Source organism: Halichoerus grypus, chromosome 8 (assembly GCF_964656455.1).
Source record: "Halichoerus grypus chromosome 8, mHalGry1.hap1.1, whole genome shotgun sequence".
NCBI classification, from domain to species: Eukaryota; Metazoa; Chordata; class Mammalia; order Carnivora; family Phocidae; genus Halichoerus; species Halichoerus grypus.
The window spans coordinates 150759487-150775601 of NC_135719.1; the positions used below are offsets into that span (position 1 = coordinate 150759487).

The 16115-nt window shown below is 62.1% G+C and overlaps 1 protein-coding gene across 4 annotated transcripts in view; it reads right to left on the reverse strand.

The window, feature by feature from the left end:
- The window catches only part of AHNAK2 (AHNAK nucleoprotein 2), a 35557-nt gene extending 19783 nt beyond the window's left edge, over positions 1–15774 (reverse strand). The window contains exon 1 of one of the 4 annotated variants that reach the window (XM_078054298.1): positions 15625–15774. In XM_078054298.1, the coding sequence (XP_077910424.1) occupies positions 15625–15679 (55 nt within the window). In that variant the 5' untranslated portion in view covers positions 15680–15774. Of the gene's footprint in view, positions 1–90; positions 294–8339; positions 8420–10650; positions 10681–15624 lie in introns of those variants that run through there. The other 3 variants (XM_078054301.1, XM_078054300.1, XM_078054299.1) reach the window with 3 other exon arrangements.
- Positions 15775–16115: the final 341 nt, after the last annotated feature.

Genomic DNA, 16115 nt, shown 5'->3' on the forward strand with positions numbered 1-16115 from the left:
AGCAGCCTGTAAGCTGCCCGAGTCTCAGAAGGAGAGAGAGAGAGAGAGGGAGGGAGGGAGAGAGGGAGGAGAAAGGCCGCCGGGAGCTACCTGCAGACCCGCGAGGCTCGGCCATCACAGCGGGATAAACACACAGAGGTCCGGACCCAACACATCACAGCCCAGACGATGAAGAGAGGGGAAGATTCTGAAAGCAACAAGACAAACAGGAGCTGCACAGTGAGGGCGGGGACCACACAGTCAGCACCCGGCGCCCTGGGAGCTGGGCGTGCGGTGGAAGGGCACACTCGCGGGGCTGAAGGGAAGACGTCGGGAAGCTAGACCTCCAGGCCTAGCAAACCGTGCCGCACAAATAAAGGCAAACGGAGGCATCTGCCAATGAGCCAAGACTGGGAGAATCCACTGCGGGCGCGTCTGTCTCCCCAGCAGTGCTGAAGAAAAGGCATGGCCGCGGGACGCTATCTCAGGTCCGCAGGGAGGAACGGGGAGTGCGGAAAACGCTACATCGGCGGGCGAGCACGAGAGAATATAAATATACCTTTTCCCTCCATCCAGCTCAAGTCTTCACTTTTTTAAAAGACACGAGGTTGTAGGAAGCAGGGGGTTGGCAAACTTTCCTTGTAGAAGGCCAGACAGTCTAGGCGTTGGAGGCCACGTGACCACTGCAACAGCCTGAACTCCCCAAACAAGCAGCGGGCGGGGCTCAGGGCACAGGCCAGTCCTTCCACCCCCGGGGGAAGGCAGTCATCCCAGGGCCGCCTCGTTGGGATTACCACACATACAGATGCGATCCGTATGTGATGATCGAGGCAAGAGCGAGGGGGAGGAAAGCACATACGTTGGGTCGAAGCTTCTGTATTTTACCAGAAGGAAGTAAACATCGCTAGGGTTACGAGTGGGCACAGGCGTGGACCATAAACAGGCTTAGGAGAATCTGGGGTGATGGGAATGTCCTAGAACTGGATTGTGGTGATGGTCGCACAACTTCACAAAGCTACTAACAACGATTGAACTGTACATTCACAATGGGTGGCCATTATGGTATATAAATTATCCTCCATCGAGCTGTGAAAGAAAAATGGAATTGATTGCACAAAAGTAATAAAATGTAAAATTTACCATGTGTAGAAGTAAAGCATATGACGACTATAGTTTGAAGGATGGGGTTGCAGGAATGAAAGTTACCGTAAAGTTGTAAAGTTCTTACCTTATACATGAGGCAGTATGCTGCGACGGGTACAGAATACATAGTATAAGCCGTAAAGGAACCATTGTAGAGGATGCAGAGCTAATAAGCCAACAGTGGAAATGAGATGGAATCCTAAAAATACATTTTCTATAGATATATACAATGCGTGTCTCTCTTTCTGTGTATATATAAAATGTATATTCCTGAGTAATTATATATGTGTAAATGTATTTAACTATCCTAAAACATGGTAAGGAAGGAGGGAGAGAGGAGCAAGGATAAAACAGAAAGCCATGAGCAAGACGGTGGGATTTCGACCAACCACGTTCACAATTACATTAAGTATAAAGGGACTTAAAATTCCAATCAAAAGGGAGAGATTGTCAGAGGACATTTAAAGAGGCAAGACCTATCCATATGCTGTTTACAAGAAATGGACTATAAATGTAAAGATATAGATAGGTTAAAAGTGAAAGGAAAGAAAAGTATACACCACGCATTAACTGTCCTAACATTTTATAATGATAGAAGGGATGGGGGAGGGGGGCGCCTGTGTGGCTCAGTCGGTTAAGCGTCCAACTCTTGGTTTCAGCTCAAGTCGTGATCTCAGAGTCGTGGGATCGACCCCCACATTGGGTTCTGCACTGAGTACAGAGTCTGCCTGAGATTCTCTGTCCCTCTCCCTGTGCCCCTCCCACTGTGCACTTGATCTCTCTCAAATAAATACATAACTCTTTTTAAAAAGGGAATAATTCATCAAAAACCACAATAAACTTGTCTGTATACACCTGATAACAGCGGTTACAAACACAGAAGAGAAAAGTGGCCGCACTGACAGGACACTTAAATCCACAATTATGACAGGAGATCTTAACGCTCCTCTGGGTACAGAATAGGACACATAAGAACAGGTGAATAACCAGTGAACCAGTGAGACCAAACAGGCACTTGGAGGCCCCTCCACCTGCTCCTATGTGCACATGGGACATTCACCAAGATAGACTACATGTCTCAGTAAGTTTAGAAAAAAAAGGGGGGGCACCTGGGGGCACAGTCAGGTGAGCGTCCGATTCTTGGTTTCAACTCAGGTCATGATTTCAGCTCCATGCTCAGAGGGGAGTCTGCTTAAGATTCTCTCTCTCCCTCTGGCCCTCTCATGCACTCTCTCTTTCTCTCAAAAATAAATCCTTTTAAAGAATAAAATTAATAAAATGTTGGGGCACCTGAGTGGCTCAGTCGTTAAGCGTCTGCCTTCAGCTCGGGTCATGATCCCAGAGTCCTGGGATCGAGCCCCGCATCGGGCTCTCTGCTCAGCAGGAAGCCTGCTTCTCCCTCTCCCACTCCCCCTCCTGTGTGCCCTCTCTCACTGTGTCTCTGTCAAATAAATAAATTAATTTAAAAAAATTAATAAAATATTTCAGTAAGTTTAAGACAACTTAAATCATGCTAGGTATTTTCTCTGATGCCCAGCAGAATCAAGACAGTATGATATAAATATAAAAGATCAATGAAATGGAATACAAAGTCCAGAATATCCCCACACTTTGTGCGGTCGATTGATTTTTGACAAATCAGCCAAGTTATTTCAATAGAAAAATCGTAGTCTTTTCAACAATGGTGCTGGGACAACTGGTTATGTGTTTGGAAAACAAAAAACAAAACAAAATCCTGGACTCTTACCTCATGTTACACATAAAAATGAATTCAAAATTAATCACAGAGCTAAATGTAAAACCTAAAACGATAAACCTTCCAGAAGAAAACACAGGGGACATTCTGTACCACCCTGGGGAGGCAACGTTTTCTTAGACAGGACACCAAGGGTGTGACTCACAAAAGAAAATGCAATAAACATTTCATCATAATTAAATACTTCCGGTCTTGAGAGGCATTCTTAAGAAAACGAAAAAGCAATGCATAGATCTGACAAAGGACTTGCATCCAGATAAACTGACAAATCAACAGATAAAGACAAAAAAAAAGCACGTCAATTAAATATGGGCAAAAGATTTGAACAGACACTTGACAAAAAAGATATACTGATGCCCACAAGAAAAGATGGATGACTTCCTTAGCCGTCAGGAAAATGCAAACGAAAACCAACAGAACAGAAAAAGATCCCAGAACCAAACTCACAGATGCAAAGCTGTGGGAAATGGATGATGGTCTTTTCAGTTACTCGTGTGGGTCTGTTGGCTATCCATGTGAAAAATATTAATCTCAACCCTATGCCAGCCATGGAAAGTATTAATTTCATATGGATTGTAGGACCAAAGCAGAAGGTTTAGCAATAAAGCCTCCAGAAGATAAATAGAAACGACTGTGGGGGTGGGGAAGCAATTCCTAACCAGCGTACCGAAGGCGCCAGGCCTATAGGATATGGCGGAGAATTGGTCTACGTCAACATGAAGAGCTTCCGTTCATCACAAGACATCGCTGAAGGAGTCAGCAGCCAAGGTATGGACTGGGCAGAGATTTGCAACACATTTACCAAACCAAAGCCTCCTGCCCCGAATGTACGAAGATTTCTTGCAAACCAAAAGGAAAAGACAAACAACCCAGTAGAAAAATGGGCAAGAGGGGTGCCTGGGTGGTGCAGTCGGCTGAGCGTGACTTCATTTTGGCTCAGGTCATGATCTCAAGGTCATGGGATCAAGCCCATGTCGGGCTCCACACCCAGTGGGGAGTCTGCTTGAGATTCTCTCTCCCTCTCCCTCTGCCCTTCCCCCCACTCGTATGAGCTCTCTCTCTCACATAAATAAATCCTTAAAAAGAAAAGAAAAATGGCCTGCCCCCCACCGCTGCTTGTGCTCACATGCACTCTCACTGTCCCTCTCTGTCAAGTTTGTAGGATTTGTACTCTTGTTCAAGAAAGAATTTTTAAAATGCTCCATGAAACTGAAGTGAGGAAATGATAAACTTCCTGCCGATAAGTCTGAACATTCAGACGAACTGGACGGACCTGTAGAGAATAATGAGGCCAACGCAGCCCAAGGAGAAGCGGCCTGTCTACATAGTTCTGTCCTGATCCAACAATCAAATCCTTATTCACAGCTTTCCCACAAACATGACTCCAGCCTGACTCCCCGAAACTGGACCGCGTACTCCACGAAGACGCAGCAGTGATGGACACGAGCTCTGGCACACGGGCCCGGGCTTGGGGAAGCCCTCTCTGCAGGTGCCCACACTGCCGGTGGCGAGGGGACCCAAACCCCTGCCCACTGCAGGCTGCAGGGCAACGAGTGGGAGGCGTGAGTCCCTGCCCCATGGGGTGGGCACCCAGCCGGGGGACTGGGCATGTCCCTGTCCCTGTGGAGCAGATGGGGGAGGCCCAGCCCCGCAGGAGTGTGACTGTGGCCACTGCTCTTTGGCCAAGTTGCTGTGTGACCCCGAGCAAGCCTGCGCCTTCTCTGGGCCTCGATTTCCCCATGGACATCTGGGGGCCGCTGTGCCCACCTGGAAACACCAGGGGGACTGCCAGGGTGGGGAACGGAGAGTGGGGAGCAAGTCCCTGCCTCTGATCCGGCCCTCGCCTCTTCTCTATGGAGCCAGCTCCCCTGCACAGCAGCCAAACGCACCGTCCTGCCTCAGTTTCCCTTCCAATTCCACCCAGGCCCGTACCCCCAGCCCAAGGTGGGTACGCCTGGGTAAGCAGTGAGAAATGAGAGAGCCGGGCCTGGAGGAGGGGAAGCCACTTGCCCAAGGTGGCTCGCCCCCGGGTGGGGGGTGGTGCAGGGCAGGGCTGAGTCCAGAAGAGGTGGTGCCCACCCACGCCACCAGCGCACGAGGGACCGAGGGACCACAGTGGGGGCGGCGCGGAGGAGGGTCCGGTCTGGGGTGGGGCCTAGGCAGGCAGGCGGAGGGGCTTGGGGAGGGCTGCCAAGCTCCTCCAGCCCGCCCAGAAACCTGCCGCCCCGGCCCCCCGACCTCGCCCAGAGCTCCGCGGCCAGCTGCAGCCGTTTCTGTGAATCAGACAACAAAACAAGAGCGGGTGACCGCCCTCTCCTGGCAGGCGTGTCCCTGGAGCGGCTGGGGGCGGAGCGCGACTGGCTGGGGAAGGGGACCCCAGGCAGGGCCTCCAGCTGGGCGCCCCGTGCTGGGGGGCGGGGGGGGCACCGCGGAGGAAGGCTCCTGTAGCCGGGCAGGGGTCCCCGGCCCTGAGAAGCTGCAGCCCCAAATCCACTCCGGGGGCGTCTGGCGGGCGCCGAGGGCCACGGCGAAGGTGTGGACAGCGCGGAGGCGGGAGCACACCCCGCGCTGGGAACCAGGGCCGCGGAGCGCAGCGGGCCCTGCTCCAGCCAGCCAGCCCCGCCTCGGCCCCCTGGCACCGCAAAGGGCCCCACACCCACTGTGGGCTGAAGAGCAGGCTCCAGGAGGTGGCTGAATCAGGGGCAGGGACTTGCTCCCCACTCTCTGTTCCCCGAGGCCACACCGCCAGGAGGTGCCAGGCTGTGGTTTTGAGCTCTAGGTCCCTCTGCACCCCCTCAGGCAGAACCGCCGGCTGGCCAGCGCCTGGCCCCGGGACGCACAAACAGGAAAGAGGAAATCCTGCCTGCCCACTGTGGGGCAGAGAGGCCAGGAGCCTGCCAGGCTCGGACCTGCACCCTGGGAGGGAGGACGAGGCACCCCAGGATCCCCCAGAGCATGGTCCTGTCAGTCCCCATGTGCCAAGCCCCGCCCAGCCGTGAGTGCAGGGGCGGCCACCCACCCGCCTGACCCGGCCCCTGCCCACTGTGGTCCCACAGACAGGCTCTCTAGGCAGTCCAGCGACAATAAGGTCACCAAAGCCCCACTTCACAGAGGACAGGGAGGCGACAGGCTGAGCCCCTGGTGCCTCCCCAAATGCCCTTCCTGCTCCTTGTCCTGCCTCAGCCCCTAACCCTAACCCTTCCCGGCCTCAGACGCCACTGCAGCATGCAGCTCCCGCCGGGGCTGGCACTAGGGGTCACGCCTCACACACCCCAGGGGCTGCGCCCGAGCCCTTCCAGTGAGCGGTGAGGGTCTATGCCCCCCCAGCAGCAGAACAGCTTCACTGCCGAGAACATTGGAATATTCTGGGGCGGGGTCTCAAGGAAGTGTGTCTGGAGAGCGGGCACAGCCAAGGTGAGGTGGCATGCTGCTGGGGGACCAGGTGGAGGGGATGGAGAAAGTGGGGCGCTAGCCCGGATGCCTTCCCCACTCTCCGCTCGCCCCAGCCGGGGACTCTCCTGCCAGCCCCTGGCCAGAGTAGGGCCACCCGTGGGTGGGGCCATTTTGCTTGAACAAAACCCAAGTTTGCATGGACACTGGCTGCCCTCCAGGGGGGCTGGGTGTGGTGGGCGCTTATGCACGTCACCAGGGCAACTGCCGGCCTGCGGGATTGTGAGATGGCAGGGAGGAGAGCCGCAAACGGGGACCCGGACCGTGGCCTGAGAGGTCCAGCGTGGGTGTGTGCGCGAGTGTGTGCACGCCCACGAGGGCGTGTGTGTGGACATCTGTGCCCGGGCCTGGGCCCCTCCCCGTAGCACCAGTGCACAGTCCCTGACGAGGCCCCCGGCCGCCCAGGGAGCCGTGGGGGCGGGAGCCCCTGAGGCAGGCCCACCCCTCAGGGGACGCTGCCCGTGGGCTTGGAGCCCAGTGCTCACACAGGCACACGGCACGCTCAGACCCCACCCCATGCTGGAACCTCACGAGGAAAGTGCTGGGCTCGGCTGACGGGTCATGAGACCTTCAGACTTCCCAAAGCAACAACCACAGGCAGCGAGGGCCTGCTCCCCGCCCCACCCTCCCCTTCCCAGCCTTCTCAAGGTAGCTGCTGCGTGGGGAGGCCAGCCTGGCTCCCGCTCTGCCCCCAAGGCCCTAGCCTGGCTGCCTAGGCCTGTGTGGGAGGGTAGTCATCCCCCCCCAAACCTGCTCTCGCTGCTGCCCGGGCTGCAACCAGGACGCGTTCACATCACCCTGCATCGCTCCCGGATGCCCAGCCGGCCCACAGCTCCCCCCAGCCCTGGCACTTCTCACCTGCGGCTTCCCCTGCCAACTCACAGACCCAGCATGGCCACCCTGCCGTCACTTCCTCTCTGGTCCCAAGCACTGAGAGCCCGGTGCTAGTGCAGAGAGCAGACGGGGAAAGGAAGGGAAGGATCTCCTGGAAAGCCTGAGGGTGCCACTGAGCTGTGGGACTGGGAGGGCAGGGAGGGGGGCGCCCAGCACGTCTCCTCCTGTACCCGGAGAAACTGAGGCAGGCACACCAGCCTGCCAACTCCAAAGGGCCCAGCAGCCAAAAGGAAAGGCCCCACACTCCGGCCCATCCCAGATGCACCAGTGGGCCCGAGCCTGTTTCTCTCTCTGAGCTGAGAGGCCAGTACCCCAGACGTCTGGCCCACCTGTCACCTGCCACCTGCAGTGAGCATGGGCTTGCTGGAAGCACCCTCCCCAGACTCCCAGGGCCCTCAATGCACCCACAAGGACAGTGGGCAGCCCCTGAGGAACACTGCCCGGCCACACGGTCCAACCTCGGGGATCTGCCTGCCCTGGGACTGCAATGGCTGAGCTGGTGCCCTTGACCCCATGAACTGAAGGCCTGTCCCTCCAACATGGGCTCAGGCTGAGGCAGGGCAGAGGGTCGGGGAGATGACAGCCCTGCTTGGTGCCCAGCCTGAGCCCCCCACCCGGCCCCCACAGGTGGTGGGTGGTGAGGTAAGCAGGCACCCAAGGGCTGAAACCGGGAAGGGGGCTGGCGCCTGGGGCAGGGGGCTGGGGACTGGGGGCAGGGGGCAGGGGGCAGGGGGCTTTGGACAGAGGGCAGGGGGCTGCAGGCTGGGGGCTGGGTGGGGGGCTGCGGGCAGGGGGCTGCAGGCTGGGGGCAGGGGCTGCAGGCAGGGGGTTGGGGGCAGGGGGCTGGAGGCTGGGGGCAGGGGGCTGAAGGCTGGGGGCTGGGGAGCAGGGGGCTGGAGGCTGGGGGCAGGGGGCAGGGGGCTGCAGGCTGGGGGCAGGGGGCTGCAGGCTGGGGGCAGGGGGCTGAAGGCTGGGGGCTGGGGGGCAGGGGGCAGGGGCTGTGGGCAGGAGGCAGGGGGCTGCAGGCTGGGGGCAGGGGGCTGCAGGCTGGGGGCTGGGGGGCAGGGGGCTGCAGGCTGGGGGCAGAAGCAGGTAGAGGATAGCCGCAGTGGCTTACCCAGGTCGATGTCCTCCCAACTTGCCCAGAAGTGAAGATCCCAGCTGAGCTCCCTCCGGCTGCCCTCCTGGGTCCCTCCCCTCCACAGCCCTGCTCCGCTGCCCCACCCTGGCCTCCTCCTCAGGCAGGCCTGGAGCCCCGCCAAGCCCCCCTCGCCCCAGCAGAGGGATGGGCGGCCCCCTCACAGGCCTGGAGCTGGGCCAGGCCCCGCCCCCCCAGCCTCAAGGAGCTGGGGAGCCCGCCCCTCCCCCAGAGTGCCCCCGCCCCAGCCCAAGCAGCTGACTGGGAAAGGAAACACCGGCCAGCCCCGGGATGTCTGAGTCACTACCACCCGCCAGCGCAGTCCAGTCCAGTCCTGCTGTGTAGACAGGTAGGCAGGACCAGATGTCAGATAGGACACCCCCCCGCACCCCCCCCGGCCAGGCTGTTCATGGGCCCTGCGCCTCAGTTTCCCTGTACATGGGGGACCAGAGGCTCGGAGTGGGCCAGACCGGGGGTGCAGGGAACAGGGGGCACAGCCCGAGAGGTAGATAGGCCCTTCCAAGACAGTCTTGCGATAGGCACTAAGTCCGGCCCCGTCTGGGACCTGAGGGCCTTCAGGCTGTGTGGAGACCCCTGCCCAGGGTACAGCCAGCCCTCCACAGGCAGCACAGACCGGCAAGGCCAGAGCAGGGCCGGCCCAAGCCCACCCATGGCCTGGGCTGCTGAGTGACCTTAGGGAAGTCTTGCTCGTCTGCCCATGTCCCTCAGGGGCAGCCTGACCCCGGCCACCCTTCCAGCCCCTCAGCCCAAACTCAGCAGCCACCACCTCCCAGAGCGCTAGGGCCTCCGACGAGCCAGGTGGGGGGAGGGCCCTAGAACCTGCATTTTAACCCCCTCCCCAGTCATCTGGCTATAAGCACAGCCTCTGAGTCTGAGACCCCAAGTCATCCACTCCCCAAAGCGCCAAGTGCCTGGCCTATCAGCTCTTGTCACTCACCCTGCTGACCCTCAGGACTCAGCCCCCACCCTAGGTGCCAAGGGGGCGGGTGGGAGGATGCAGATTCCGGCTCCGAGGCCCCTCCCAGCTCCAGGAGCCCTGGCAGGCCTGGGCAGGACCACACAGGCTGAGCCATCAGCAGATCTCGCTGGATCCCAGAGCTGCCCCGCCCTGTGCCCCACGGCCCCGTGGGGTGGGGCTCAGCTGGCTGCTGGCACCTGCACCCCACAAGCAGGTTGGAGCAGGCCCGCACAGCTGAGGAACCCAGCCTGGGGTTCCAGGGCAGTGAGGGGTCAGGCCCAGCCCTGGGGAGGTGGTGGTGGGACGGCTGCACCCAGGCCAGGATCAGCGAGGCCGCTGCAGGCTGGGGGCTCTGGGGACCGCTGAGGGCAGCAGGCCCCACACCGGGACACAAGAAGCCGGAGCGGCCTGGGGTGGGGGGACAGTAAGGGAGGGCGCCTGGCCACTCAGAGGGACCCCAGGTAGGGAGAAGGCTCTGGCTAGCCCGGGCCAGTGGGCACTCTTGGCCCAGCGCGGGTGAGAGGCCCCAGGGTGGGTCCCCAGTCCAGGAAGGAGGGACAGTACCCAGGCCTCTCCCAGCCTCCCCCTCTCTAAAAATTTAACGGTCACAAATGAGTCTATTTACCGTGAGACAGGAAAGCTGGCCAGGCCTGCCGGCCAGGGACCTCACCCACTCCCACAGCCCCAGATGGTTCTCACCTGGGAACTCTGTTTACTGCCTGACACCCCACAGGTCTGTCATCTCCCCCAGGGCAGGGCTGAGCCCAGCTGGAAGGGAGGCAGCTGCTGGTACCGAGCAGGCCACCCCCCTCCTTCCCTCCTGAGCCTGGGTGTCCCAAACCCACAGAGCCTCGTCGCCAGCCCCGTCCTCCGGGACCCCGCTGCCCCCCAGCTCCCTTGCCCCCGGCCGTGTGGCCCTGGAACACTACAGAAGCCTGGGCTGGGCCCCCAGCTCACACGGCCAGAGTGAGCTGTGGCCAGATCCACCCCCCCACGCTGGGCGGCCTGCAGGCTGGGGCCTGTCCTCCGGCCCCACCCTCCCCCACACCCTGTGCTCTGCTCCCCGGCACGCACAGACCCCCTCCAGGCTCTCGGCAGGCTCGACCCTGACTCTCCCCACGGGCAGCTAGTGCCCACGGCCCTCGGCAAGGCTGTGGACTTGCGGCTCCCCTGCCGATGGGAGATGGGGGCGAGTAGGGCCTGCACATGTGCAGGGAGCCCTGGGCCGGCAGAGAGGCCGGAGGCACAGGGCTGTGGGTCCAGGCCACTGTGAGCTCGTAGGGGCAAGAGTCAGGGGGCCGCCCTTCATACCTTGCCCCTGAGCTGGTGTCTGGTCCCACGGGGGTCATACCCGGCTCTCCGGCACGGAAGGGCCCCGGTGCAAGGCCCTGCCCACTTGCCTCAGCTCCCAAGGAGCCCATGTGGCCAGGCAGGTGCTGGGCCAGCTGATGGGTGTCTGCTGACCCGCCACACCACGGGTCCCGAGACCCAGGCCGTCCAGCACGTGTCCGCCGATGCCCACTGCCCAGGCAGTTGCAGCCCAAAGCCACGGGCACCCCGGGCTCCTGCTCAGAGTCCGCACGGGGACTCAGCTGCCGGCAGGGGCTGGGCAGGGCCGGGGGCAGCTGATAGTGAATCAGCTGGGGAGGCGGCCAGGGCCAAGCTTGGCGTTCTCAGGAGATGTGTCACAGAGGAACCCTTGGGGGCTGGAGCCGCCCAGGAGTAAGGCCGGCCAGAGAGGGAGCTGCCCCTCGAGCAGTCCCACAGCCAAGTGCCCTGTGGGAGGCCATCCTCGTCCCCACCCTGGGAGGGGTCCAGCAGGGCTGGCAGCTCTCGGGACACGCAGGCCTCAGTGGGAGACAGAGGTGCGGGGGTGCGGGCCCCTGGTCTGACCCCCACTCAGGGCAGAGGGGCTGGAGCCCCAAACAAAGGGGGCATGACCTGGCCAAATGGGGCTGGGCCCCCGGGCTGTCCCCTGCTGCTCCTTTCAGAGCCTCGACTCTCCTCTTGGCACTGGACACCCGCACCCGGTGCCGTGTCCAGGCCGGAGCGCCGCTGTGGGCCCCTCTCAGGATGCCTGCCGCAGACCCCAGCAGGGTCCAGGAGGCCGCCAGGCGCCCTCAGCCGGTGGCCCGGAGCCCGCTCTCCGCCGACACTCCCGTCAGTCACCGGGTCCCTGCCGGAAGCTCTCTGGCCCCGCGGCCCCATGCCACCCCCACCCTCTCACACACACTGGGGTCAGCGCAGGGCAGGAAGCGGGGTGGGAGCCCAGGGCCACCACGTGCCGCCCCCCACCCCAGCCCCTCAGGCCTTTGCATTTGAGAAAGGGTCTCAAACTATTAAATATTTACCCCAGCAAGGCGGACCCTTGGCTCCCAGCCGCCTGCCGCTTCCAAAAAAAGACAAACAGAGGGAAGCCTGGCGGTAGAAGCAGCAGCTGGGCGGGCTCAGGCTCACCGGGAGCTGTGCCCAGACTCTCGGCAGAAAGCGCCCCTGACCTTCGAGGGGGCTGGGGGGCATGTCAGGGAGGTCAGGGTCACACAGCCAGGTCTCACCGTGCATCCAGCTAAGCACCCCCACCCCAGCTCGCCCCACTTCCCAGCCCAGTCCTCTGCCCCCCTCCATTTCCTCCTGCCTGGCTTCATCCCTTCCCACGCAGACTGCCAGGAACCTGTGTGGGGCTCCCAGTGCCCTTGGAACAAACCCCCCTCCTAACAGGAGGCCCCTGCTTCTCTACCCTTCACCCCTACATGTATCCCCGGACCCACCCTGTTAATCTACTTGTCCCCCAGCCAAAGCTCTCTCCAGGCCTCTTGCACTCCTGCACTCTCCCTACCACATGCACCTTCCTCCAGGAAGCCCTCCCTGACTCCTCTGTACACCCAAGGCTGGGCTAATGGCAGAAGCTGTGCCTGACTCACCTTAGCCGGACAGACAATGGTACAGTGTTCCCCGCTGTGCGACCTCCCACGGCCCAGGGCCCCCAACAGAGCCCTGAGTGTAGGATCTGCCTCCTCTGGCTGGGGAGATCTGGGTTTCCATGCCTTGAGTGAGTGGCAGGGGCCTCCAGATGGCTAGTGCCCTGCTCCACTGGCCTGGGTCCTTCCCCCTGACACCTCCACTTCCTCACCCCCAGGCAGGCCAGCCCCAGGCTCAACCTGAAATAAGAAGCCTTCAGCCAAGGGCAGCCGTGGAAGAAGGGATACAGAGAGGGTCAGAGGCTGAAGGTAAGAGAGAGCTGGGCCCAGCAATCCACGGGGCTTCCTGGAAGAGGCAGCTCCTAGCCAAGTCAAGGATGGAAGAGCTCAGCTGGAGAGAGAGAAGGCCATGAGGGCATTCCTGCCACAGGCCCAGCCACGATGAGCCCCAGCGGAGTGGGGCTCACACCACCTCTGGCGCACAGGGGGCGGCAGGGCCTTCGGGGCGCTGGACTCCGCCCCCTTCCCCCCCTCCGAGACCTTGGGGCAGGAGCAGACTGTCCAGCTTCAGTTCTCCCACAGGGAAAAGAACGAGGGTGCTGTCAGGAATACATCTGCCACACCAGAGGGGGTTGGAGAATCTGCCTCATTCAGCTTGGGGAGGGCCCGTACCCCCGCCCAGGATGGCCTCCGCGGCCTCCTTGCTGCCCGCTCCTGCCGCGGACACTGTGGGCTGGAGGGAGCGCCCCAGAGCTCTCCCTGGTGGGGTAAGGCGGCACCCGCCGACTTCACAGCACTGAGTGGGTGGAGGCCAGAGAGGCCCCGCGCTGCTGAGGGCTCTGCCTCCCGCTGCAAGCGTCAGTGTCCCCGTCTGCAAAATGGGGACACAGCCCTCTGCCGGTGTGGACAACCCGGGGAAAGCTACCAGTGTGGACGGTGTGGGGCACTTGCCACGCGCACGGGCCCGTGGCCTCCCTGACCACACAGCTCTAGCTCTCTGCTCCACCTCTGTTGTGGGCAGCCGTGGTCACTTCTGTTCACGGACACAGTTCCAGCCCGCAGACCCTTGCAGCTCCAAGCCCAGGGCCATGCGAGGCCACCAGCCCTGCTCAAAAGAGGGAGGCCACCACAGGGATGCCCCACACTGCAGTGCTCTTGGGAAGGGCCCGAGTTACCATTGCCCCCCACAAGAAGAGACCACCCAGATCCTCCCTTATGGTGGGGCCTCCCAGGACCCAGTGGGCGCTTCTCAGAGTGGGGATGGGAGGGGGGCTCAGGCTAAGCCAGGGGCTTCGGGTGCAGGGCAGGGGCCCAGGGCAGGAGTAGGGGGCTCCCTGTCAGTCCAGCTGCGCAGGACCCAGCTCTGCCTTGGGAAGAAACTGGCTGCCTCTGGGGAAGGAAGCGGTGTGACGGCTGGTACCCATCACACAGTGAAGTAGGGGCAGTGCGCCCAGGTGGAGCTCCCTTCCCTCGCCTGCAGGGGCCTGGAAGGAGTTGGGGGCGGGCTGCTCCATGGCCAAGGTGCCCTGAGGCTGGGCGGATCCCCCCACGGGTGTCTTCTGGGCGCAGCCACCAGGGGGCAGCCTCCCAGTGCAGGCTGGACGGGAGATGGCTTCCTCCCCCAGCTGAGGGGAGAAGTGCACCCAGGCTCTGGGAAGGGTCTTCAAAGGACCTAGCATGGCTGGCCCAGAAGGACAGGTTTGGACGGGCGGAACGATGAGGGTGCGGTAAGGCCTCCCATCTCTGGTCTTCAAGGAGGGAACCGTGGCTGGGAGGGCCAGGACCAAACCCCCCAGGGACCTTATCGGGAATGCTGTTCCTTAGCCTCGGTGAAGGGTGGGGGAGGCCCTGGGAATCTGACCCAGCCCCCAGGGGCTCTGATCCAGCAGGTCTCCTCTCAATGCCCCATGAGAACCGCTGACATTCCCTAACAGCTGATGGTTTCGTAGACAGGACCTGAGGAGCGATGGCCCTGAGGCCAGTCCCAAGTCAGCAGAGAATAAGGGTCTCAGCTGTGGAGGGGTGTTCAGACCAGGCCTTTTTGAGGCAGCAGGGTGGATGAGATGGCTTTGGACCCTGCAACTTGGGAGTCTCTGGGTAACCTATGAGTAAGGGTATAGGCCAGTGCTGGAGGCAGCCCCATGTCCTTCTGCCCCCTCTCCTTTCCCTGTGATGCAGCAGATCCCCAGGGATGTGGGCCACGGCCAGCCTCAGTCAGGAGGAGGGGGCTGGAGGCCCACCACAGCCATCATCCTCCCGAGCTTGTCCAGGGAAAATCCCTTGGACAAGGGAGGGCCAAACAGGGGGCCAGCTGGGCCTTGGTGTTCACCAGAAAATTGGGCAACAGAAGGGACCCTGGGGGCTCCTGCTGCAGCTGGAGGGGCGTGCCCAGGCCAAGGGGCACCCCTCCCCGCTCTGCATCAGCACCATCATCATCTTCTACCCCAGTTTCCCAAGGAGTGGGGTCCAGTCTGCCCCACTGCAGCAAGGCCCAACCCCCCTTGCTGGCAACTGGCCAGATGCCCTGGGTGTGGCTGCCGCATCACTGACCCACTCCTGCCCCTGCCTCACCCCACCCTGCCCCCCAAGACGCTGAGACACCGAGGCTCTGGAACCAGCCCTCATGCAAGGACAGACAGATAACAAAGCAGCTGGTTCCCATTCTGCAGCCAGAGGCGTGGGGAGGGGGTAGTGCCCCATGGGCAACGCCCACCTTCGCCTTCCCTTGCCCAGCACTGGGTACTCCGTGGCCTGAGCTCTGACCCCACTCGGGCCCCTCACCAAGCCCCAGACCTCAGGTCTAGCCCCACCACCTACCCAGTGACCCAGCCACACAGTAGCCACACTGTGGACCCAGCCCAGCCCAGCCTGGGACTCTGGACCAAGGCCGATAGCCCTAAGTCCTGTTCCAGCCAGGCTGCTCTCCCCCGAAGCGGGATAGAGGGTGAGCCTGGCAGCAGGTCCCTATGCCTGTGACCCGCGGCCCTCACGCCCCACTCCCACGAGCGGCCCTCCCCAGGCGGCCGCCTCTAGGGACAAGACAACATCCCAGAGGGCTAGAGCAGGGGACAGTGACAGCGAGGGAAAGACAGGCAGGGGTAGTGAGTGACAGAGGCGGGGAGGAGAGTGAGTGGTAGAGATGAGTCAGCGACCCAGAGAGACAAAGTGAGCGGCAGAGACGGAGAGAGGCAGCAGGAGGGAAGGCAGTCCCGAGCAGCCCCGAGGCGCAGAATCGCGCGCGAGACCCCGGCCGGTCCCCGAGGCGCCCCACCCCGGTCCGCTGCGCACCCCGACCCGCCCGGCGCGCGTCCCCGCGCAGAGCCCACCCTCCCGAGGGGAGCGGGCTGCAGGCGGGGAGGAGGCGCACCGCTGCCGGGGGCTCCGGGCCAGGTGGGCAGCACCATGTGGAAACAGTCGCACATCGCGGCGGCGGGGCGGTGCGGGCCCGCGGCGGCCCGTCGCGTCCGGTCGCGGGTCTCGGCTCCGGCGCGCGGGCGGCCGGGGAGCCGGCGGGCGCCGCGCTCTGCCTCCGCTGGCTTGCGCTGCCGCGGGCCGCCGACCTCGGACTGCGGAGCCAGCCGGCGCCCCGGGACCCCGCCACCCCCGGGCCCCGCCCCGCCCCGCCCCGCCCGGCCTGGCCTCATTCAGCCCATTGGCTGCCGCCCGCCCGGCCACGCCCCCGGGGCCCACCTCCCGTCCGACCCCCGCTGCAGGCCCGCCCCGCGCCCTCAGCTGGCCTTTCTGGGTCCCGACAGTTGACTTTGGGCCCCTGTCAGGGAGGGGTCTCCACACGCCGCGCCTGGGCTCCCGGGCTGGACCCGCGCTCCGCAGTCTTACCTCCCAGCCCAGAGACGGACA